Here is a 26204-nt window from a genome sequence, read left to right as displayed (position 1 = left end):
TATGTCTACAGTCTCTGACCTTTTCCTATATTATGTCTGCAGTCTCTGACATCTCTTGTATCATGTCTACAGTCTTTGACCATATTATGTCTAGGGGCTCTTTCTAACAGACAGCCCTCTGTGTGTGCATCAGAGAGACTCCCCTCCAGGTCTCATTAGTGTACTCTCTTTCTGTATTTTCTTTATTGTTAAGAGATCATGGGAGGATCCCAAGGTAACGAAGACTTGTAAGGGGAGCATCCCTGTGTTTGAGTCATTGCCATAGAAACATTTGTAAAGGGGAGGAGTTGGTAAGATGACCAGGCACCTTTTGTGGGGGCGCCAGAAATACTTCTGCACCCAGGCGTCTGTGACCCTAGGATCGGCCCTGCAAGGAAGTTAATTTTTCTGGTAGCCATTTCTTCTGCTAGAAGAGTATCAGAATTAGCAGCTCTTTCCTGTAAGGAGCCTTATTTGATTATACACAAGGATAGAGTGGTACTGCGCCCTCATCCTAGTTTTTTACCGAAGGTGGTTTCAGATTTTCATCTAAACCAAGACATTGTTCTGCCTTCCTTTTTTCCAGATCCCTGTTCTCCGGAAGAAAGGTCACTACATTCTTTGGATGTAGTAAGAGCAGTCAAGACCTATCTGGAAGCAACTGCTCAAATTTGCAAGACGGATGTTTTGTTTGTGCTGCCAGAGGGTCCCAGTAGAGGACAGGCAGCGTCAAAAGCTACCATTTCTAAATGGATTTGACAATTGATTATTCAGGCTTACGGTTTGAAACAGAAGATTCCTCCATTTCAGATCAGGGCACATTCCACAAGGGCTATTGGTGCTTCTTGGGCAGTGCATCACCGGGCCTATATGGCTCAAATCTGCAAGGCCGCAACCTGGTCTTCAGTTCATACATTCACCAGATTCTATCAGGTGGATGTGAGAAGGCATGAGGATATCGCCTTTGGGCGTAGTGTGCTGCAGACAGCGGTACAGGGTCCTCAGGTCTGATTGCACCCTACTTGGTCGTGGTTCCCCCCCCCCCCTCAGGTCTGATTGCACCCTACTTGGTTGTGGTTCCCCCTCTCAGATAGCATTGCTCTGGGACATCTCATCAGTAATTACTGTGGCTCTGTGTCCCGTGATGTTCGAGAAAGAAAATAGGATTTTTTATAACAGCTTACCTGTAAAATCCTTTTCTTCCGATGGACATCACGGGACACAGAGGTCCCGACCCCTTTTCTAATACACTTATATTGCTTGGCTACAAAACTGAGGTATCCTTGCAAGGGGGAGGGATTATATAGGGGGTTGAACTTCCTGGTTAGGGTGTGCCAGTGTCCAATCACCTAGTGATACCTATATAACCCATCAGTAATTACTGAGGCTCTGTGTCCCATGAAGTCCATCGAAAGAAAAGGATTTTACAGGTAAGCTGTTATAAAAAATCCTATTTTTATGTGTATTGCCGGGACCGACAATTCCTTATAGCCGCGGGTACTTTTAAATGACTTTTTTTCCTTTAGAAATGTCATTTTGCTCTCGGACTGTTGTAAACACAGGAAACATGCGCCACTTTGCAGGCATACTATAGACACCCCCCAGGTACAAAATTTAAAGGAATATTACACTTTTATTGTTTCACTTTAAGCATTATTAAAATCACTGCTCCCGAAAAAAACAGCCGTTTTTAAAACTTTTTTTTGCATTGATCCATGTCCCCTGGGGCAGGACCCGGGTCCCCAAACACTTTTTATGACAATAACTTGCATATAAGTCTTTAAAATTAGCACTTTTGATTTCTCCTATAGACTTTTAAAGGGTGTTCCGCGGCTTTCGAATTTGCCGCGAACACCCCAAATTGTTCGCTATTCGGCAAACAGGCGAACACCCGATGTTCGAGTCGAACTTACGTTTCACTCGAACATTGGGACCCTATTCTATATCCTTTTCCTATATACTGTATACAGTACATCCTATTTATCCTACTCTATATCCAATATCATGTTCCTATATACAATATATTCCATTTATCTTATTCTACAATGAGACCCTTGCTTTGTTAAAACAGGGTGTTTATTTTTATAGTGAACCTTGTTATTCTACCATCACCAATAACATTATCAGATCTTTGCTAGACTAGCTAATTATAGATTCCCACTATTTATTATAAATATGTATTACTTTTCTATTCCTATAATGATACTTTACATAAGTTCGTCCTCTGTGTTCGGTAGCTTTCAGCTGGGCTCAATGGCAAGAGAAAGTAATTCCAGCCAGTCAGTGCTTTTAAAGCCCACACAACACCCACTGCCAGCCTATCTAGGATTCTGACCAATCAAAATCGATAAGAAGCAGGTTTTCCTAATATATTCTTCTTCTGCCCATCCTCCATGGAGCATGCTGTAGTGCCCACTAGGGGCAGCAAATAGTCCATGAATCACTGATTCTGACCTGGGTCATCTTTCAGTAACAGCTGGCTATTGATGTTCTGTAACAGGGCATTTGAATTCGCACCCCTCCAGGAGGTCTTATTCTACCCCCATACCTCACATCAGGAGGCCTGCAAGAACATCCTGTCGGAGATGAATTCACATTTATGACTCTTCGTTATCAACACCCTGCTGGGTAAACTTGCTCTGCTGGCATTCCAGGCCAGGTGTAATCAGGTTTCATCCATCCAGAAACATCTGATATTAACTGGTTCCCGACCGGCTCACGTACGTTTACTGCTGCAGAATGGCTCTCCTGGGCGAAATCCCGTACGGGTACGGCTTTGCCCAGGAGAGCCGCTAGAGGGTGTGTGCGCGCCGCTGGAGGCGCCTGCTGCCCAGCAGGGTAACCGTTGTGCGTGGCCAGTGGGCACGATTGCCGCCATCACGTGCGATCACATGCACAAGAGCCAGCACAGGGATCTGTGTGTGTAAACACAAATCCCTGTGCTGTCAGGGGAGAGGAGACAGATCGTGTGTTCCTACTAAGTAGGAACAACGATCTGTCTCCTCCCCAGTCAGTCCTATCCCCATACAGATAGAACACACCCATGGAACACACATTTAACCCCTTGATCGCCCCCTAGTGTTAACCCCTTCCCGGCCAGTGACATTTACACATTAATCAGTGCATATTTATAGATATAGACAAAAATAATTCTGCGCTGCCCAAATATTGTCAGGTCTACTTTGGACTGCCGTTTTAATGGTTATGACATTGGACTTTTCTACATATTCTTTATAGCGCTACACTTATTTTATATTTTACTAGTGCATATTTATAGCACTGATCGCCGTATAAATGTCCCAAAAATGTGTCAAAAGTGTCCGATCTGTCCGTCGCAATGTTGCAAGACTGCTAAAAATCGCAGATCACCGCCATCACTAGTAAAAAAAAAAAATAATAATAAAAATGCCATAAATCTTTCCCATGGTTTGTAAACGCTATAACTTTTGTGCAAACCAATCAATTTACGCTTATTACGATTTTTTTTTTACCAAAAATATCTAGAAAAATACATATTGACCTAAACTGATGAAGAAACTCGTTTTTTAAAAAAAATTGGGGGATATTATAGCAAAAAGTAAAAAATATTGTTTTTTTTCAAAATTGTCGCTCTTTTTTTGTTTATAGCGCAAAAAATAAAAAAAATCGCAGAGGTGATCAAATACCACCAAAAGAAAGCTCTATTTGTGGGAAAAAAAGGGCGCAAATTTCATTTGGGTACAGCATCGCTCGACCGCGCAATTTTCAGTTAAAGAGACACAGTGCCAAATTGTAAAAAAGTGCTCTGGTCAGGAAGGGGGTAAAATCTTCCGGGGCTGAAGCAGTTAAAACTAAAAAAACATGTTGCCTTCCAACGCATGTCTACCTGTTTTACCTTCCCCCCACCTACCCGTGTGAAAGAGGCCTAAAAACCTGTTTTCAAATCGGCCTTTTTGTTTGCTTGGATAATATTTACAAAAAAAAAAAACTAACATTGATACTGTAATTTAAGAAGTTTTTTCTTTTCTCGCATTCTCTTACAATGATATAAAATTGGAAAGGGATCATTTATGTGCAAAGCATATACAGTATATGGGGGGGAAAAAACCTACCTTCATTTCCAACAATGCTTGATACCCATTCGGCAGCAGAGCTCACACTTTTGCTGTCGCCGATATCCAGGATTCTTGTTCTCAGTCTGCTGGAGGTCTCTTTCTTCAGATTTTCGGCCCCCGTCTCCGTCAGACAAGATGCCAGGACCTTCATCCCACGTTTGTCCAGCTGCTTAGCCAGCAAGTTCCCAAATCCAGAATCACATCCGGTGATAAAGACATATTTGTCGGTGAGATTCTCCAGTATCTGGCTCTGCCTGTACCACCTGTACAGAAGAATCAAACCCAACACCACCAGCAGGGGGAGCCACATGATGCACATTTCTTCTGTAATAAAATATATTGATGTAGCTGAACTTCATGTTGATATAAAAGTTGCAAATTCATTCAACTATGTCATCATTTATTTTATACTGTACATCATTAAATGGATTTTCTTTTTAAAATGCAAGCAGTTTAAGTACCTGAATTTGGCTTTGTTTCAGCCTCGTGCTGTCTCTGTACAGCAGAGATTAGGCTGGGGGAGGGAGAAGCAGCACAAAGAGGCAATCGATTGTGCTGCCATGCTGATTGGAGGAGCGAGCAGAGTGATGGACAGATGATTCTTTCGGTCTGCAGTTTCTGCTTTCACTGTCCATTCGCAGGCTGGGAAGAGGATCTGCAAATTAAACTGCAGAAATAAAAGATGGGGTCTCCTGTGCTGCCAGAAAGACATATCAATTTAAACAGGATCTTGCCAGCAGAAAGCTGGTAGTCCACGGTGCATCTCATCTCATCTCATTTCTATGTCTGGTTCAGTAGAGATGCATACAGGCAGCTGTAAGGGCTCTTATCCACGTTCACACTCATGCGTTGCGGGATTCGCAGCACCACATCACAAGCGCACTGCGTTCATGAAAACCGCTGCGGGTGTCAATGTTAAGTAAACAACACCAAAAAAACGTAGTGCGATTGGCTAAATCGGATGGCATGGGTGGGAACACCCATGTCGCCCGATTCCAGTGCATAAAAAAAAAAAAATGTGCCTGACCTTTTTGTGCGGGTGCGGTGCAATTTGAACCATACAAAATGAATGGCCCAAATTGCACTGCAAAGAATCGCATGTCATTTAAAAAGGAATGAAGTGCGATTCCTGCCCGAATCGCATGTGATTTCCCGCACCGCAATACTGTGAACCGGGTCTTACATTCTCTTAACCACTTCCGTACCGCTGAACGTCAAATGACATAGGGAACTTGAATTGGATATATCTGAATGATGGGTGCATCTGCAGGCATCATTCAGATATCTTTTTTCTGCTGGCGATTCCCTGCAATGTAAAAACAGTCATAGCGGTTGTTCAGCTGCCTGATTGTTTGTTTTTACAGGCGGCGGGAGGGGGCGGCGCCCCCCCCCCCCCCCTCCTGCCACCCTCTGGTGTTTCTACCGGTTCGCCCATGCAATCAGCGAGCCGGAGAATGAATCAGCCGGCGGCAGCCATTTACCATTGAGCTGACCGAGGAACCGGATGGTCCCCGACCATCTCTATGACCTTCGGAGGCCGGGCGCGATGTTATGACGTCACTTCCGTCGCCGGCAGGTAAGCAAAGCTGAGATCGTTTTTTTTTTCTCTTCTATCTCAGGCTTTCCAGCCTAGAGGCGAGATCTGGGGACTTATAGACCTCACATCTTGCTGTAAAGAAGACCTGTCATGCCCTATTCCTATTACAAGGGACATTCCTTGTAATAGGAATGAAAGTGATAAAAAAAATTAAAGGGAAAGTGTAAAAATTAAAAAAATTAAATAAAATAAACAATAAAAAAAAAAAAAAAATTAAAGCGCCACCTGCCCCCTTTTGCTTGCAGAAGCAAACGCATACATAAGTTGTGTCTGCATATGTAAACAACGTTCACACCACACATGTGAGGTATCTCCGCGAACGTTGGAGTGAGAGCAATAATTCTAGCACAAGACCTCCTCAATAACTCCAAACTGGTAACCTGTAAAAAATGTTAAAGCGTAGCCAATGGAGATTTTTAAGTTTCGAAGTTTGGCGCCATTCCACGAGTGCGTGCAGTTTTAAAACATGACATGTTAGGTATGTATTTACTCGGCGTAACATCATCTTTCATATTATACAACAAAAATTGGGTTTACTTTAGCGTTATGGCTTTTTATTTTTTACATTTGAAAAATTGCTGCACAAATACTGTGTGACATTTAAAATTGCAACGACCGCCATTTTATTCCCTAGGGTCTCTGGTAATATTATATATATATATATATATATATATATATATATATATATAAAACATAACATGTTTGGGGGTTATGAGTAATTTTCTAGCAAAAAAAATATGATTTTTACGTGTAGGAGAGGAAGGAAAGAATTGGCCCAGTATGGAAGTGGTTAATATTTAAACCTTCCCTCCCTCCGGCCCTAAATTACACAAATAAGTCATTCTAAGTCTCAATTCACATCTATGCATGTTGCTTTTGAGCGTTTTTGGAGTTTTTTTTGTCATGCTTGCCACGTTTTTGAGCAGCGTTTTTGTATCGTTTTTACATTGTTTTTGCTGCGTTTTTGCCGCGTTTTGCGGTTTTATTTTTTTTTTACAGTTTTTTTTTGACTGCATACAGTCTAAAAAAAAAACGTAAAAAAAAAAAAAACGTCAAAAACGCATCAAAAATGGATCAAAAACGCTGTAAAAACGCTGCAACAACGCTGCATTTGCGTTTTTGATGCTTGTCCATTGAATTCTATTACATGCAAAACGCTGCATTTTGCATGAAAAAAAGTCCCTGACCCTTTCCAAAAATGCAGAGGTACAAAAAGGCATTGATGTGAACATGTTCCATAGGAACCCATGTTAAAAAATTCCCATGCATTTCTGCAAAAAAACGCGCTAGTGTGAATGGAGCCTAAGGCTCCAATTCACACGGGGCACGGAGGGGGTTGAAAAACGTAAACATGAATGCATAGACAGCAGCTGTGGTGTAAGATGACCCTGGCCTTCGATCATTGACAGTGGCTGAAGACGGAAGTTACATGGAATGCACAGGGCAGACAAATATATTTTCAGCACTCTTATCAGCTAGCCAGTAAAAAAAACAAAACAAGCAAACAACAAAAAAAACCACTAGTAAAAACAGAGGTCTTAGTTGCACAACATTTGCAAAAAATAAAAGGTTGGTCTGTATCTCGAATTTGGTCTCAGAACTGAAGACTTATGAGACCCTATCCTTTTTTTGGGTCAATTATCAGAAATCAGAGATGCTAAATATATCTATGCCAGCCTCTTTAACTACTCTACTTGGGTTGATTTTCCCCTTCAAATGGGCCGCCTCGCACATAAAGTAGCTGGGAATCCTTTTACCCAGTAGGGTGGAAGACATTTTTTCAGTTAACTTCCCTCGTCTTTTGTCAGCTATCAAAGAGGACCTTCTGTCCTGGCAACATGGCTTGTTCGCTTGGTTTGGACGGTGTAGTATAGTAAAAAATAATATTATGCCCCATCTGCTTTACCACTTCCAGGCCTTCCCATTTGTGTCCCGAGCTTCTTCATTAGGGTGGTGAACCAGGCTCTTGTCACTTTCCTATAGGGTCTGAAACCCCCTCGCTTGGCACAGTTTATTTTGCAACTACCAAAACTGCTGGGTGGTATGGCTCTGCTGGATGCTAACCTCTATCACATGGCATGCCGTCTGACGCATGTTCTGGATTGGTGCCACCATGGTCCTCTTAAACAGTGGGTGCCATTGGAACAGATCCTGGCAGGGATCCGGCTAGAATCGGTGCCGTGGTGCCAAACAGATTTGTTTAGCCGAGTTTTAGCTCACCCCTTGGTGGGAGAGACATGGCGGGTCTGTTCTAAGGCGTTCCTGTGATCTCTCTATTGCTCTGAGCCCCTCGCTGCCTACCCCCCATAGTCGGCAACCCTGCTTTCAGCCCCGGACTTCATGACTTTAGATTCCAGGATATGAAATCGGCTGGCCGATTCCAGGCCCGTCATTTCATTATAAATGGACAATGGATCATAGATGATCTGACTTTTGCGGGACTATCATTCTGGCAAAAATTACAGTTGGCTCATTTCATTGGCTCTCTACCCTCCACGGAGACCTTTCGGAGACGCCTCACTACATTCGAACTGTTGTATCTAGAACAATCCCTGCTGCTCCATGCAGTTTTTCAGAACTATCAATTGCCGATATATCCATCGCCGGACTTCAGACCTCCTTATATCGCCAGGTGGGAACGAGAGTTAAGGCTACAATCTACGGACAAACAAGTGGAAAGAACTATTTTGCTTTCTTACAAAACTTCTTGGGGGGGATCTCTGATGGGGACACAAATATGTGGGGGGGGATCTCTGATGAGGACACAAATATGTAGGGGGGCTCTGATGAGGACACAAATATGTGGGGGTGGGGCTCTGATGGGGACACAAATATGTGGGGGGGGGGATCTCTGATGAGGACACAAATATGTAGGGGGGCTCTGATGAGGACACAAATATGTGGGGGTGGGGCTCTGATGAAGACACAAACATGTGGGGGATCTTTGATGAGGACACAAATATGTGGGGGGGATCTCTGAAGAGGACACAAATATGTAGGGGGGCTCTGATGGGGACACAAACATGTGGGGGGGGCTCTGATGAGGACACAAATGCGTAGGGGGGCTCTGATGGGGACACAAACATGTGGGGGGGCTCTGATGAGGACACAAATGCGTAGGGGGGCTCTGATGAGGACACAAATATGTGGGGGGGGGGCTCTGATGGGGACACAAATATGTGGGGGGGGCTCTGATGAGGACACAAATGCGTAGGGGGGCTCTGATGAGGACACAAATATGTGGGGGGGGGGGCTCTGATGGGGACACAAATATGTGGGGGGGCTCTGATGAGGACACAAACATGTGGGGGGATCTTTGATGAGGACACAAATATGTGGGGGGATCTTTGATGAGGGCACAAATATGTAGGGGGGCTCTGATGGGGACACAAATGTGGGGGGGCTCTGATGAGGACACAAATATGTGGGGGGGGGCTCTGATGAGGACACAAATATGTGGGGGGATCTTTGATGGGGACACAAATATGTGGGGGGGGGCTCTGATGAGGACACAAATATGTGGGGGGCTCTGATGAGGAAACAAATATGTGGGGGGCTCTGATGAAGAGACAAATATGAAAGGGGGCTCTAAGGGGGACACAAATATGCAGGGGGGCTCTGATGAGGACATACATATACAGGGGGGCTCTGATGAGGACACAAATATGCAGGGGGGCTCTGATGAGGACCAAATGTATGGAGATGTGTGTGTGACGGTAACACAGATGTAAGGCCCTGTGCACACTGGAAGTTTAGCCTCCGTGCATGAGGGTACCAAAGAAAACGCACACGTAAGTCGCGCCCGCAAAAGTAAACAATGTTCAAATCACACATGTGAGGTATCGCTGCGAACGTTAGACCGAGAGCAATAATTCTAGTGCTAGACCTCCTCTGTAACTCTAAACCTGTAAAGACGTTTAAAACGTCGCCCATGGAGATTTTTAAGTACCATGGTGTAGTTTGTTGCCATTCCAGTTTGTCGCCATTCCACGAGTGACATGTTAGGTATCTATTTACTTGGCCTAAAATCATCTTTTACTTTATACAAAAATAAATGTGGTATATATTGGGTTTTGCTTTTTTTAACCTCTTGCTTACCGGGCACTTAAACCCCACTCCTGCCCAGAACAATTTTTAGCGTCTGTGGCTCTTTAACCATGTGATTGGCTGTGTCCAATCACAACCGGTCACATGTGAACAAGGAAGTGTCGGTAATCGGCTCTCCTCGCCTCACACTGACAGAGAGTGAGGAGAGGAGAGACGATCAGCGGCATCTCCTCACAGGGGGACATGTAGGAATGTAATCAATGCCCTGATTACAATAGTGCAATACACTGTCACTAATCAGTGCCCAACATTGCCCACCAATGCCAGATATCAGTGTCCACCAGTGGCAGCAATCAGTGCCCACAAGTGCCAAACAGTGCCCATTAGTGATGCCAGTCATTGCTGGCAATCAGTGCCACCTATCACTGCTACCCAAAGCCCATCACTGCTGTCAATCAATGCCCATCAGTGTCGCCCATCAGTGCCCATAAGTGCGGCATATTAGTGCCTCCTCATCAGTGCCACCTAATCAGTGCCGCCTCATCAGTGCCCATAAGTGCCACCTCCTCAATACCTACCAGTTCAGCCTATGAGTACCCATCAGTGAAGCAAAAAATAACTTAGTTACAAAATTTACTGACAGAAAAAAAAGTAAAAAACTTTTTTTTTCAAAATTTTTGGGCTTTTTTTATTTGTAAAAAATAAAAAAACCCAGCATTGATTAACCACTTCCCGCCCGGCCCATAGCAGATGACGGCCGGGCGGTGGTTCAGTTATCCTGACTGGGCGTCATATGATGTCCAGCAGGATAACATGCCGCCGCGCGCCCACGGGGGGCACGCATCGCAGCGATCGGTGGTGCGGTGTGTCAGTCTGACACACCGCTACACTGATCTTGGTAAAGAGCCTCCGGCGGAGGCTCTTTATCACGTGATCAGCCGTGTCCAATCACAGCTGATCACGATGTCAATAGGAAGAGCCGTTGATCGGCTTTTCCTCACTCGCGTCTGACAGACGCGAGTAGAGGAGAGCCAATCGGCGGTTCTCCTGACAGGGGGGGTCTGTGCTGATTGTTTATCAGCGCAGCCCCCCCTCAGATCACCACACTGGACCACCAGGGATCGCCACTAGAACCACCAGGGAAGGGGCAACATGTGGATGGCCAGGTATGTACCCCATGGCCATCCACATGTGCCCAATCTGTGCCAATCAGTGCCCACAAATGGGCACTGATTGGCACCATTATATAGCACTGATGCCCAGCAATGCCACCCTTAGGGGCATCAGTGCCATCAATCAGTGTCATCAGTGTCCATCCATGCCCACCTATCAGTGCCCATCCGTGCCACCTATCAGTGCCACCCATAAGTACCCATCAGTGCCACCCATAAGTACCCATCAATGCCACCTACGAATGCCCAGTGCCGCCTATGAGTGCCCATCAGTGCCACATACCAGTGCCACCTATCAGTGCCCATCAGTGCCACCTATCAGTGCCCATCAGTGCCACCTCATCAGTGCCCATCAGTGCAGCCATATCAGTGCCCGTCACTGAAGAAGAAAACTTATTTACAAAAAATTTTAACAGAAACAAAGAAAAACTTATTTTTTTTCAAAATTTTCGGTCTTTTTTTATTTGTTGCGCAAAAAATAAAAACTGCAGAGGTGATCAAATCCCACCAAAAGAAAGCTCTATTTGTGGGAACCAAAAAATGTGTTTGAGTACAGTGTAGCCTCACCCCGCAATTGTCATTCAAATTGCAACAGCGCTGAAGGCTGAAAATTGGCTTGAGCAGGAAGGTGTCTAAGTGCCTGGTATTGAAGTGGTTAAATACCACCAAAAGAAAGCTCTATTTGTGTGAAAAAAATGATAAAAATTTAGTTTGGGTACAGTGTTGCATGACCGCGCAATTGTCATTCAAAGTGTGACAGCGCTGAAAGCTGAAAAATGGCCTGGGCAGGAAGGGGGTGAAAGTGCCCGGTAGGCAAGAGGTTAAACTTGTTCACAAAAAGTGACAGAAAAAAAGCCCGGGCTTCTGGGCGTCTGCTCTACCACCTTCTCAAAGGCGATCCACCGCAGATCACTTTTCAGAGTGCCGCCCATTCTAAAGATCCCTTACTGATGTCATTTCAGGAAAGCAATCTAAACAGACTTATTACTTAGTATTTATACTCAGAAGATCTGTAGATGAAAGGTTAGGAAGGAGAAGTCTTTACCTGGTCACCTGTAGAGGTGTATAAGAAGAGGATTCCTGAGGCTCACAAGCGACGTGGCGCCTCCAACAGAAGAAGGCTTGGTGCTGCGTTCCAGGAGAGAGAACACAAACAACCTGCCCAGCAGTGAGGGGAGGGGGAGGGGCCAGCCCCTATTTTCTTTGGAACAAATAAAAAAAAAAAAAGAGCACTGGGGTCCCGAGTTCAGGTTACATGCGTGTTTGTGCAGATTTCCTCCCAGAGCCGTGCTGAAATGATAATTGGCTGCTTTCCAAATTGTCCCTTGTGTGTGAGATCGACTGTAGATTGTACACTTCCTGAGCGGACTGATGTGAATGTATATACACTATATATAGTCTATGGCATCCCAGTCTTAAGCCCCATACACACGATAGGACTTTGTACAAACTTTCCCTTGGATTTTTGTACAAAGGAAGTTGGCCAGAAGTTTGTCTTGCATACAGACGACAGGACTTTTCCAGCCAACTTTCACCATATCACGTGGTTTTTCAGCTCTTTACCACCACCCTTTGGTCAACTTGTGTATTGTTGTCTGATATTGTGTCAATCTCGCCACTTTTATTGGCGAGATTGACACCTTGCGAGCCAGGTTCACACTGGTGTGGGGATCCGACTTGGATCCCCGCCAATGCCAGGCACTGTGTTTGGTATGAATCTTGAGGGGGAACTCCACGCCAAATTTTAAATAAAAAACCGGCATGGGTTCCCCTCCAGGGGCATACCAGGTCCTTAGGTCTGGTATGGATATTAAGAGGAACCCCCTACGCCGGAAAAACGGCGTGGGGGTCCCCCCCCAATCCATACCAGACCCTTATCCGAGCACGCAGCCTGGCCGGTCAGGAAAGGGGGTGGGGACGAGCAAGCTCCCCCCCTCCTGAGCCGTACCAGGCCGCATGCCCTCAACACGGGGGGTGGGTGCTTTGGGGGCGCCCTGCGGCCACCCCCACCCCAAAGCACCTTGTCCCCATGTTGATGAGGACAAGGGCCTCTTCCCGACAACCCTTGCCGTTGGTTGTCGGGGTCTGCGGGCGGAGCGCTTATCGGAATCCGGGAGCCCCCTTTAATAAGGGGGCCCCCAGATCCCGGCCCCCCACCCTATGTGAATGAGTATGGGGTACATGGTACCCCTACCCATTCACCTAGGGAAAAGTGTCAATAAAAAAAAAAAAAACAGTACACAGATTTCAAGATTAATTTATTAGGCAGCTCCGGGATCTTTTTCCGACTTGGGGGGGGGTATCTTCTTCCGACTTCTCCCGGTGTTCCGCCTCTTCTCCCGGGCCCCGCCGCTATCTTCTTTCAGCTCTTTTGCCAGCAGGGGGCCCCCAGATCCCGGCCCCCCACCCTATGTGAATGAGTATGGGGTACATGGTACCCCTACCCATTCACCTAGGGAAAAAAATGTCAATAAAAAACCACAGTACACAGGTTTTTAAAGTAATTTATTAGGCAGCTCCGGGGTCTTCCGACTTCGGGGGTCCTCTTCCGACTCTGGGGGTCTCTCCGGCGTCTTCTCGCGGTGTCCGCATCTTCTGCCGACTCCACCGCTATCTTCTGGCGCTCTTTTGCCAGCGGTGGTCCGGACCTCTGGATCGTCTTCTTCCCTCTTCTCTTCCAGAGATGTTGACAGACGCTCTCTCCAGCCAGAATGCTCTCGGAGCGCTCTGCAACGGACTTATATAGGCGGTGACCCCGTCCCCCTATGACATCACAGTCCCGGGGCATGCTGGGACTGTGAGGTCATAAGGAGGCGTGGTCATGTCATCATATGAAAATGTAAAAGACCTTCGCGCTACTAAAATGTGTAATGGGTGAACCCCTATAAACTGTAAAATTACAAATATAATTATTAAATAAACCGTTGAATCACAAAGTGCAAATAATGCATTAAGGTGCAATTTCAAATAAAATTATTGAATGAACCGTTGAATCACAAAGTGCAAATAGTGCATTAAAGTGCAATCACACACAACGAAAATAGCTATCTGCAGCAGAATCCTTCAGTGTATCACAATCCACTCTCATAAGATAATAATCATAACGTGATCCCGCGCTACAGCAAAAATACACAAAACTCCTCCAAAAATTACATTTGAAAATGAATCTGATATATAACTAGTTCACGAAATGTAAATAAAAAACAGCAGTGCAAGTGCAAAAAAGTAATAAGTCCAAAGATAACGATGAAGTCACGTGATGACGTAACGCGTAGGGAGTGGCCAGAGGTTGAGGTACACCGGAAGTGATGTGAGAGTGGCGTCCAGATGCCCTAACTGATTGATGCACAATTTTTTTACCTTTATTGTAAGAGTCCAGTTTTAACGTTGAAATAAACCTTTATGCTTTTAATATACTACACCATTGGAGCTCTCTCTCTCTCTTCCATTGTTTTTATCGCCCCCCCCTCCCCACCTTGTGGAGGTGACGAGGCCGTACGAGGATTTGAATGTGGAGTCTTATCTAGGTGACCCACTTGGCGGAGCAGAGGACCCCCTAGTGGTGGATATCGGTAAAACTGAATTTCTCCTTATTGGGTTTACTATTACATCAGGCAGTTATACTTATAGTGGAACGGAGGACCCCGATGGTAGCAGCTGGAATAGCGAAATTAATCCATGTTTATCACTACATGCGGATTTATCAAGAGATGAAGGTGAGGGTTCTGTGAGCTCATTTTTTGGATTTTAACTTCTCCTTGTCCACAGTTTTTGCTGAAACTTCTTATATATGATTTCCCTATTTTGGACATTTTCAGATGATCTAATTAAGAGACTAATATTACCTTGAATTTTGTGCCCCGTGATTAATATATTTATCTTTGGACTTATTACTTTTTTGCACTTGCACTGCTGTTTTTTATTTACATTTCGTGAACTAGTTATATATCAGATTCATTTTCAAATGTAATTTTTGGAGGAGTTTTGTGTATTTTTGCTGTAGCGCGGGATCACGTTATGATGATTATCTCATGTCATCATATGACCACGCCCCCTTATGACCTCACAGTCCCAGCATGCCCCGGGACTGTGATGTCATAGGGGGCGGGGTCACCGCCTATATAAGTCCGTTGCGGAGCGCACAGAGAGCATTCTGGCTGGAGAGAGCGTCGTGTCAACATCTCTGGAAAAGAAGAGGGAAGAAGACGATCCAGAAGTCCGGACCACCGCTGGCAAAAGAGCGGAAGAAGATAGCAGTGAAGCCGGCAGAAGATGCGGACGCCGAAGAGACCCCCGAAGTCAGAAGAGGACCCCCGAAGTCGAAAGAGGACCCCGGAGCTGCCTAATAAATTACTTTAAAAACCTGTGTACTGTGTTTTTTATTGACACTTTTTTCCCTAGGCGAATGGGTAGGGGTACAATGTACTCCATACTCATTCACATAGGGTGGGGGGCCGGGATCTGGGGGCCCCCTTATTAAAACAGGCTCCCGGATTCCGATAAGAGAAGAAGCTCGCTCGTCCCCACTCCCCTTCCTGACCGGCCAGGCTGCGTGCTCGGATAAGGGTCTGGTATGGATTTTGGGGGGACCCACATGCCGTTTTTTCGGCTTAGGGGGTTCCCCTTAAAATCCATACTAGACCGAAGGGCTTGGTATTCCCCAAAGGGGAATTCCCTCTCGCGCCCGCTGCAGTAGGAAAATGTGTTTTTCCTGTTGCAGCTATCGCAAGATGTACAGTACCCTGCCGCCGAGAACCAGCGCGATCTGATCGCGCTGGAAACATTCTCGCGGCTGCGTACTGTAGTTTGTACAAAAGTCCGATGGCTTTGTGTACACACGATCGGACTTTGCTCCATCTGACTTTTGTTGCCGGAAAGTTTGTCCGTTCGCACAGCCAACAAAAGTCCGATGGAAACTGAAAAAGTTTGTCCGATGGAGCGTACACACGGTCGGATGTTGCTCCAAAACAGCTAATTTGCATGTTTGTTTTTAAAAAGTCCAATCGTGTGTATGGCCCTTTAGTCCGTAGGGTTCAATATTGAGTTGGCCCACCCTTTGCAGCTATAACAGCTTCAACTCTTCTGGGAAGGCCATCCACAAGGTTTAGGAGTGTGTCTATGGGAATGTTTGACCATTCTTCCAGAAGAGTATTTGTGGTCAGGCACTGATGTTGGATGAGAAGGCCTGGCTCACAGTCTCTGCTCTAATTCATCCCAAAGGTGTTCTATCAGGTTGAGGTCAGGACTCTGTGCAGACCAGTCAAGTTCCTCCACCCCAAACTCTCTCATCCATGTTTTTGGCCCCTTCATCTCTGCAGCTATGCTGTAAGCAGGGCTGGACTGAGAAAAAATTTGGCCCTGGACTTCATCCAGACCAGCTTACTTTAATTCAATAAAATGCTGCCTTCCCACCCCCCACCCCCTTTAAAGAAAATAACGCCCACCAAAAAGGCCCCCACATCCATTATTGTATATCATGAGAGGGTGATAAAGAGAGAGGTGGGTGGGGGGTTGAGGGAAAAGGGGTGAGAGGGGGTGGGTGAGTGTATGAGAGAGGGGGTGAGTGCAAGATAGAGGGGGTAAGCGCAAGAGAGAGGGGGGGGCTGAGAGACGGGGGGGTTGCTGAGAGACAGAGGGGGCGTCGCTGAGAGACAGGAGGTGGGGGGGTCACAGACGGGGGAGTTTGAGGGACAGAGGGGGTGTCAGAAACCATGAAATCGGGCCGAGACAGAAGTACAGTTAAATCACACTTATTTAATAATAAAAGTAAATAGAACAAACGTAGTCAAAACATAGCCAAAGTTCAGTAACCGGAACGGATAGTCAGCCAAGCCAGAAGTCAGGGATCAATGTAGTGGAACAGCAAGCAGGATCTGGAGCCAGAAGGGATGTCACTAAAGCAAGTCTTGAACAGGGTCGCAGGAGTTTCTGTGATGTTGACCAAGGCGAAGGCAGAGATCCACTGGGCTGAACAGCTTACGTAGGCAGGACTAACGAGCAGGATATCATCAACAGCTGAGTAACTGTGGAGAGATAAGAGCTGGCAATTAGCCGACAGCTGAGTGGCCAGCTCAGAGAAATAAGGGTTGAGCCCAGCCCTGACAGTATCCCCTCCTCAACGACCCCTCCCCCTCAGAGGACCACCAGGCTTGAGGGGAAAAACGTCTATGGTAATCAAGGAGGAGGACAGGGACTGAGAGACGAGGGGGGAGCTGAGAGACAGGAGGGGGGTCAGAGAAGGGGGAGCTGAGAGACAGATATGGGGGCTGAGAGGGAGAGGGCTGAGAGAGACCACATAGCGCTGTCCCTATCTGCAGTCCCTCCTCTGCTCCCCCCCGCAGTCTCAGTGTGCGGGCATGTATGTGTAGGATGCGGGTACCTGATGGCCAGGAGGGTAAGCGCCGAGTCTCCTTCTTGATTCGGGGATGCTCTCGCTGCTCTGCTCCTTCCAGCGGCTCCTAGGCAGCCTCCACCTCCCGCATGTTCTCTTTCTCCGGGCCCCCAGTCAGCCTGTCCTCCGGCCCGGGCTGCAAGGGTTCTTGGAGCAGAGAGGAGGTGGAGGAATCGAGGTTCTGGCAGCGCCGGGGTAGCTGCTCCCGCTCGCCTCTTCGGTGGTCAGATAGGGGGTGGAGCTCTTCTCCCTCCTGGGCTCTCACATCTAACTGCCCTCCTTACTGGCAACCTTCCCCGAATCCCAGCCGCTGTTTGCTCTCATGCTCCCACTGCCGCCAACTGAGTCCTTTGGGCTCAACAACACCTGAGAATTTGGGGAGCTGTGATGTCATCTATAGGCTTTCATGTTCCAGCCATTGTTGGCGCTTCCTCCTCCCCCCTGCAGCAGCCAATGCTAATGCCGATTGATACAGGGGAGTTGGAGCTGCTGATCATGTGACCAGAGCGGACTATATATAAGGAAGTGCACAGATCTACTCTTACTCAGGGTAGGTAGGATCAGTGGCGCCGCCCCCCATCCATCCATCCAGCCTCCTAAGCTACATGCAGGAGGCATGGATTCAAATTTGGGGGGGGGGGGGGCGTTTGAAGCACGTGATTAGAGCCAGAGCAGAGGCTGCAATAGGCTTCAAAGAAGGGTGGCCTCGGGGTGCAGAGCACTGTGCCCTGAGCACACCCACTTGTGTGGCAATAGCAAATAAATATTCACTATTGACACACTGATCCTCCTCCTGGCTGATCAGGAAGCCCCTATTGGATTCTCTCCCTATCGCCGCCATTTGTCTCTCACGGGGGTTCGTCGCTCCTCACTGACAGAGGCCTCCCCCCCAATGCCTTCTGGGAAGGGGCAGCAACTTCCTCTGACACTGCCATTGCTATGGAAACCTGACCTGAAACCTATTACACTGCTTGTGCTGCACTGAGCATGTGCGAGATCTGCAAGGATGAGATCCAGGAAGAAATACAGTCTGGCTTCAGATGCCCAGACTTAAGATGGCCACGGCCTGCTGTAAGTTTATAAAATAACAAACTACTGCTATAAACTAACAAAACAGACCTTAGTTTACAGACTAACTTTACTAGAATACATTAAGCTTGTGTATTATAGGGGTATTTTTATTTAAAAAGTATAATTTCGGCCGGAACACCACTTTAATGTCAACATTCTGCCTTATTCTCCAATGTTACCTGACCCAAAGTCCTTCCATGGCATTAGACAGGTGTCCTTTACATCTTCCACATCTCATTGTTGGGGGGGGGGGGGGGGTTTCTAAGTCTGTGTGCCCCCCAACATGTTGAGCACCAGCCACCACTGGGTAGGAGAAGTAGGAGGGGATAGAAAATATTTTGAAACATAGTTTTAGGTAGGAATTCTGTTTTAAATTCAGGAGTAGAGGAATGGGGTAGAAGGGCATCAGACAGAAGGGAATGATTACTTCTCTCTAAAAGGCGATCTGCCGATCATTTATTTCACTTGAACTGCAGAGATGGACACAACATTTGGCCAAAGTACAAATACAAATCGCAGTCACATAACTGTGTGATATCAATGTGCATCTGGCAGTCTGAAGTTAAACATTGGGTGAGTGGTAGTCGGTCTTCTACTGAATGGCGCATTGGGGGGGGGGGCTCTGTCAGTGAGATTTCAGAATTTATTTAAGGCGTTAAAATTTCAATTGGGGGGGGGGGGGGCACCTTTCATTTTTTTTTTCTTTTTTAAACAAATTCAATGAATAGATATCATCTTCTTATGTCTGTGTCATTTGACCAGTCCGGTGACATCACAGGTCCTCCTCCTCCTCAGGCGGTAGGTGCTCCTGTACTGAAAGGCTCTCAGGTGACCCCTATCAGGTTATATTTCTGGCTCCCCCTTGGGAGATTTCTCATAACTTCCTATCCCAGGGAGAGAACAGGAAATGACTAAAGTGAAGAGAATTCCCATCTTAGAAATGTGTACCCATTGGATGATTTCCCCCCACTTCCTGTTCTGGGATGTTGGGATGGAGGCCAATTGCTTATGGTGCCTTGGACCTCATCATTCTTTCTCACTTCCTGTTCTGGTGACAGTTAAGTTTTGGGATTCCCCTTCAGTTTCTGTCTTGGGGATAAAAGGTCACCAGAACCAATAGGTTGAATCTCCCCAGTGGGGGACGCAGACAGTAATACAATCCCGACAGAGGGTCTAACCCACCAAAAAAAAAAAAAAAGTTTGCCTTTATATATATTTTAATATTTGATTTTGGGGCTCCTGTTAATGCAATGAAGAGAATACAAAAGACAAGAATGTCCTGAATGTGAAAACTTTATTCTTTACAGGTACTTCTATAGCGCCGTCAATTTACACAGCTCTTTACATATATTATACATTCACATCGGTCCCTGAGGAGCTTATAAAAAAAAAACACTTTATTCCAAAATATGGATGAGATTCTGAACACAAAGGAAATCCCACAATATGAAAAAAGTATAAAAATGTTATTGCTGTATGGGTGTGACCTCCTAGAGTATTCCAGCATGAAGGATATAAAATGACAGCAATTTATCCAGAGAGGTAATATAACCAACCCAATGCCAAGTTCACACAGATGTCTGTCTCTATCTCCCCACTGAAAAGCGATTCAAGGTGGATCGCTTATCAGAGGGTGGTAGATCAGTAGCTTCCAGGTGATGCCGACACCTCATGAATATTTATTTTTTTGCATTAAAGCAACAAGCAGCACACATGAGCCAAGCATCTGGCATGTTGTGGTGGTGGTGCAGTCCAATAGACTTCAATGGGAAAGTTTGATATGTGCTGCAACCGGATTCAAATTTGCCAGACTTGCCGCATGTGTGCAACCCCCTCCAGCTGCCTTGCTAGGCTTTCTTTGGACGGTTTGGGGGTGAGTAAAACAAGATTACATTACCAATATAAATAAAACAACGGAGGAGATTTACTAAAACTGGAGCAATCATGATCTGGTGCAGCTGTGCATGGTAGCCAATCAGCTTCTAACTTCAATTAAGCTTTGACAATAAAACCTGGAAGATGATTGGTTTCTATGCAGGGCTGCACCAGACTGCGCACTCTCCAGTTTTAGTAAATAACCCCCCAATGTTGATATGTCTGGAACATGATACATATTCTTAAAAAAAATTCATAGACAAAGTATTTACAAAACATTACACTTAAGGTCAACATTCTGCCTTATTCTCCAATGTTACCTGACCCAAAGTCCTTCCATGGAATTAGACAGGTTCCCTTTACATCTTCCACATCTCATTGTTGCACATATTCCATCTAATAAGTGCTTTATTGTGATAAACCCTGAGATCGAGCAACTATGAGAACCCTGAGATGATGATTGGGAAACCCCGTACAGACATTACAGATTATGCCATCAACAGAGAAAATGCATATGGAGAGGATTTCTAGAGAAGTTTTGTAATGGAAAGGTTGGGGGACGTTTGTGCATTTCTTCACACTATGGGGCACATTGATATAAAAAAAAAATATATATATATATATATGAGGCTTTTGTCCTACATGTGCATTCAGTTGGGGCAAAATATAATGTTTTAGGCTATTTTTGCTGTAGGTTGAATGTTCTTCATTCATACACAATAATACAAATTATGAAAACTCTGCATTACGGCCACTAGATGGAGCTGATGATCACTGGAGATACCTAGAAAAAGTATATAACAATATTGATACTTTAATATAAATTGTACTAAAACCCATTTGTTATATGTAATTTGTTTACGTGTTCATACCAACATTACATTGTAATATGTTTTTATGTTCATTCAATAAAACTTTGTTAAACAAAAAAAAAACATTTATTATGATTTTCCGCTCCATCTACTGGCCATAATGCAGAGCAGGGCCCCATGGTTTTTCATGGTGAGGACACGCCCACATTTAGTCATTTGCTCTCTTCATATAATTATGGTGGAAAAACCAATGGAAGGTTTATTAAAATAAGAGCCTGAAAAGTGTTGTGCCAAGATGTCAGATTCCAAAACTTTTATAGACAATCTTCCTCATTCCATGTAAGTGAAAATCCAGCTTTTCTCTGACATTCCTCAAAACACAACAGAAATATCCTGTATTTATCATTCACATATCTTATATCTCTCACATATACTGAGACAGAGATTGCAGATTATCAGAACGGTCAATAAAAAAAAAAGTGCAAAACACATCACATATCACGTTTTTTTAACTGGTTCCTTTTCAAGAAGAAAGTCACAATTTGGTCCATGTAATAATTATAATATTCACTCTAAGGAGTCCTGTATGGAAGGAATGGGACACATCCACACAGCTCTTATAATCTCATATGATAGGAAGCGCCATCTAGTGGCCATAATGCTGCATTTTTCCTGGTTTAAAAACGGATAACACAGAACACAAGCAAACATGTTGCGTATGTAAACAATTGCGCAAGTCATGCTGCTAAGCATCACCGCAAACGTCACAGTGAGAGTGATAATTCAAGGTCCCTAATTTACCATTAAAGCGAAACTATACTCACCTCGAATCCAGCAATGGACCGTCCTGGATCTCCCCCATCAGGCCACGGACATCTGTGGGCGGCCGGCTTCTGGGTCTCATCGCTCGCTGCTGTCATTGGCAGGGATGACGTCCCTCTCACTCATGGATGGGAGTTCATTCAGGTTTGGCATTGCCAAATTTGTACAGTGAGCTGCACATGGACAGGCAGGTAAGTAAATCAGTGATAACCGCTCACATGGGGCGCCGTCCCCTAATCCATGCGCCCGGCCTCTAATCTACATGCATGGTTCCGAGCGCATGGATTTAAATTTCTTTTTTTGGAAGCACATGATTAGAGCCTGAGCTTTGGCTGGCTGGGTGGGCGCGGGAATTGAGCACCAGCCGCTACTGTAACTTTAATGCAGAAGAAGCAAAAGCATGTCCCTTCTGAATTAAAATTCATGCCTGTTTCCCCCCAAGACCCCTCTCACACTGAGCCGCCCGGGGCGTCAGCGGTAAAGCGGCGCTATTTTTAGCATCGTTTTAGCAGCGCTATTCGGCTGCTAGCGGGGCGGTTTTAACCCCGCTAGCGGCCGAAAAGGCGTTAAATCCGCCCGCAAAACGCAGCTGCAGCGGTATAGCAGCACTGCCCAATTGTTATCAATGGGCAGGGGCGCTTTAAAAAATAGCGCCTGCAAATCGCCCTGAAACAGCGGCTCCATTCACTCCTCGGGCTTTCACACTGGAGCGGTGCGCTGGCAGAGCGTCAGAAAAAGTCCTGCATGCAGCTTCTTTGGAGCGCATTAGGAGCAGTGAACTCACCGCTCCAAAGAAGCTGCATGCAGGACTTTTTCTAACGCCCTGCCAGCGCACCGCTCCAGTGTGAAAGCCCGAGGAGTGAATGGAGCCGCAGTTTCAGGGCGCTTTGCAGGCACTATTTTTAATGCTATAACGTCTGCAAAGCGCCTCAGTGTGAAAGGGATCTAAACGAATAAGATGTAAATGCATTTAAAGTGCCAACTACTGGTGATTTGAGGTACTGTAATCTTTTTGCAGTTCAGGCTTGGCATATTTGGTATAAAAAAAAAAAAAATTATTCTACAGGGCCTCTGTATTCAGAAAATATATACAATTCTGAGGGGGGTTTAAATAATCTAACCAAAAATGCTGATTTTTTTTTTTAATGTGTGTGAAAAAGCAAACAAGTGTTCCAGAGGGGAAGTGGCTATCCCACAGATCCTGTCCACCTACCTACCACACCAACTACAGCTGCTGAGCAAGTAAAACAGTTTACCCAATCAATGTGGGATTATAAAGTGCACTTAATTTAAAAAAAAAAAAAAAAAAAAAAGAAGAAGAAGAATGAATACTAACAAACTACCATACTAAAAGTGCAAAACAGGTAAAAATAAAAATCAGTTTACAATAACGTGCAAATAAAGTGCCACAGACAAAAACTAAAGTGCAACATTCACCCAAATCAATTCAGAGAATGCAAAACAAAAAAGGCCCATAAATCTATTTACAATCCCTTATAACAAACTGCAATAGTAAAGTGCTTCTTTCACAGAGTGCCGGGATGAATACATAAAGTGCTGATCCTCTCCAGTATCATCTTACTTACCTTGAGGACTTGACCCCATAAATCAAATGGTTAAATCCCCCCACACATCGCTTTCTTTCCCCCACTCTGTGGCCAATAATCCTTCACAATTTACCATTGAGAGAAAAAACACAAAAAAAAAAAAAAACAAAACATTCCATAGCATAAAAACAAACATTTTTACAAATAAAAGCATAAAAACCATCTCACTCACAAGACAGGTGCTGTAACATCACCAGAACCTGCGCTCAGCCACCCCTCTTAGGCTTTGTAACAGTGAGACTTCCTGGTGTGCGTGATGACATCAGCATGTCTCCGCCCACTCACAGCATTTCATCAGGAGCAGACAAATCATTTTGCACTTTAACATTATTGTGCACCGATTAATTATTTTTCACCTGTTTTGCTCTTTGTAGTAGTTTGATTTGGCAATTTTATTATTTGGTAGGTTCATTTTTTTTTTTAAATCCATCTATAAACACACATTTTTACCCAGCGCACTCTTAGGAATAGGGAGTGTAAGATCAGGCAGCAACTTTTAGATTTTAAGGGGTCCAGTTATAAAAAAAAAAAAACTAAAGCAAAAAATAATGCTGATGAGCTGACACAAGCATTTGCCCAGCCATCACAAATAATCACCATCATTTGCCTGATTTGTTTATTTCCTATGATTGCCAGCTCCATCTAGTGGTCACAATGTGGTATTTTCCTGAAATGCATCAATCCAATCCAATTACCACATTATGGCCACTAGATGGAGCCGACGATTATAGGTAATAAACGCCTTTGGCAAATTAGAGCAAATATTTGTGGTGGCTGGGTGAATGCTTGCGATATTTGTCCAGCAATGTTTTTTTATAATTAACCCTGATGTGATCTCTGACTTCTTACTCAAAGCTGAAGATATTTTGATTCTTACATAAGCTTACTTACTGTATAACTGGTTTTAAAAACAAACCTCCAGCAATTTTTTTGAGGAGAGAGAGAGTGTGGGACACGCACAGCTATAAAAGTTGTGTAGGGGTGGTTTGGCACCTCTGTGTTTGGACTGATTTCCATCACTTCCTGTGTGGTCAGTGGAACAGGAAGTGAGTGAAATCCCCCCCCCCCCCAGCACATACAATTACAACCTGGATGAGGTTCTAAGCTTTCCCCACCCCCCTCCACACTAAAAAAAATGTTCTGGCTGGAGTTCCACTTTAAGGTCTCCTTAAAAACAAAAAATTAATCACAAATCATAAAATGTACAGATTGCATAATATTAAAAGTAGATAAAATAACGTATCAATACATATCCTCCAGAAGTCCACTGGCCATGACTGCCAGAAAATGGCACGGGTTTTACATTCATCATAGATGTGGGGGGGTCCATGCCCTAGTAGAGTTTGTGGAGCACACTTCCATCTCCCGCTCCAGACAGGGATCCCTTCTAATTGGTGGATTATCCCCCCGCCCTCACTCTTTACTCAAATGTGGGTCAAAGATCCCAGGACTGGATATGGAGTCGTTATGAATGGGTTGTGAATATCCAACCTCCATGACACTCAGAGGAAGATCTTCATGGATTCCATGGGTGGATGTAGACGTGTCGTTGTTGAGTTGCTCATATTCATCCTCCATTATATTCAGAGAATCATCTTCATGGATCCCATGGGTGGATGTGGATTCATTGTGGATTGGTTGTGAATATCCTTCCTCCATGATACTCAGAGGAAGATCTTTACTTTCTTCTTTGCAACAAATCTAGAAATATAAAAAGACACAACTGCAGGTCAGGTGATGGAGCAATACATCTCTATCATATAGTGGGGAAAATAGTTATTTGATCTCCTGCACATTGTGTTTCTGTGGTCAGATGAGACCAAAATTGAGCTCTTTGGCATTAACTCGACTGTTTGAAGAAAAATGCCAACTATGACCCTAAGAACACCATCCCTACAGTCAAGCACGGAGGTGGGAACATGATGCTTTGGGGCCGTTTCCCTGCTAAAGGTACAGGCCGACTTTGCATCATTGAGGGGCCAATGGACGGGACCATGTATTGTAAAATCTTGGATAAGAACCTTCTTCCCTCAGCCAGAACACTGAAGATGGGTCATGGACAATGACCCAAAACATACTGCCAAGGCAACAAATAAGTGGCTCAAGAAGCACATTAAAAGGTCATAGAGTGGCCTTGCCAGTCTCCAGACCTTAATCCTATAGAAAATTTATGGAGGGAGACGAGACTGAGTTGCCAAACAGCCAAGAAACCTTAAGGATTTAGAGAAGATCTGTAAAAAAGAGTGGACCAAAATCCCTCCTGAGATGTGTGCAAAGCTGGTCACCAACTACAAGAAACGTCTGACCTCTGTTTGCCAACAAGGGTTTCTCCACCAAGAACTAAGTCATGTTTTTCTTGGGGATTAAATACTTATTTTACTCACTGAACTGTATCTTAAATTTTAGCATTTGTTTTATGCGTTTTTTTCTCTTTATGGTTAATATTCTGTTTCTATCATTTAAAATACACCTATGATAGAAAGAAATGAAGGGTCTATCATTTCTAAGTGGGTAAACTTACACAATCTCCAGGGGATCAAATCATTATTTTCCCCCATTGTATTTATTACCCATGCAATAGAGGAAATCCAGACAGCTGCACTCCAGAAAAAAAAAAAAGTCTTTATTGAATAAAATCAGTCCATACAGCAATCAAGGACAGTGGATGAATCAGCTGACGCGTTTCACACCCTTTACTGGTGCTTAGTCATATACCCGAGGTCAGCATTTCCCAAAA

At 44.9% G+C, this 26204-nt stretch overlaps 1 protein-coding gene across 2 annotated transcripts in view; it reads right to left on the bottom strand.

Moving 5' to 3' along the window:
- Positions 1-12086, bottom strand: part of LOC141129456 (retinol dehydrogenase 7-like) — a 41144-nt gene extending 29058 nt beyond the window's left edge. Inside the window, exons 1-2 of one of the 2 annotated variants that reach the window (XM_073617493.1) lie at positions 11935-12086; positions 4071-4397 (exon numbers count right to left, since the gene is read on the bottom strand). In XM_073617493.1, coding sequence (XP_073473594.1) covers positions 4071-4392 — 322 coding nt within the window. In that variant the 5' untranslated portion in view covers positions 4393-4397; positions 11935-12086. The remainder of the gene's footprint in view (positions 1-4070; positions 4398-11934) is intronic. The other variant, XM_073617494.1, reaches the window with a different exon arrangement.
- Positions 12087-26204: the final 14118 nt, after the last annotated feature.

The sequence above is a fragment of the Aquarana catesbeiana genome, linkage group LG02 (genome assembly GCF_042186555.1).
Source record: "Aquarana catesbeiana isolate 2022-GZ linkage group LG02, ASM4218655v1, whole genome shotgun sequence".
NCBI classification, from domain to species: domain Eukaryota; kingdom Metazoa; phylum Chordata; class Amphibia; order Anura; family Ranidae; genus Aquarana; species Aquarana catesbeiana.
The sequence above is the reverse complement of the archived record's forward strand: the minus strand, read 5'-3'. Positions and strand labels throughout refer to the sequence as shown.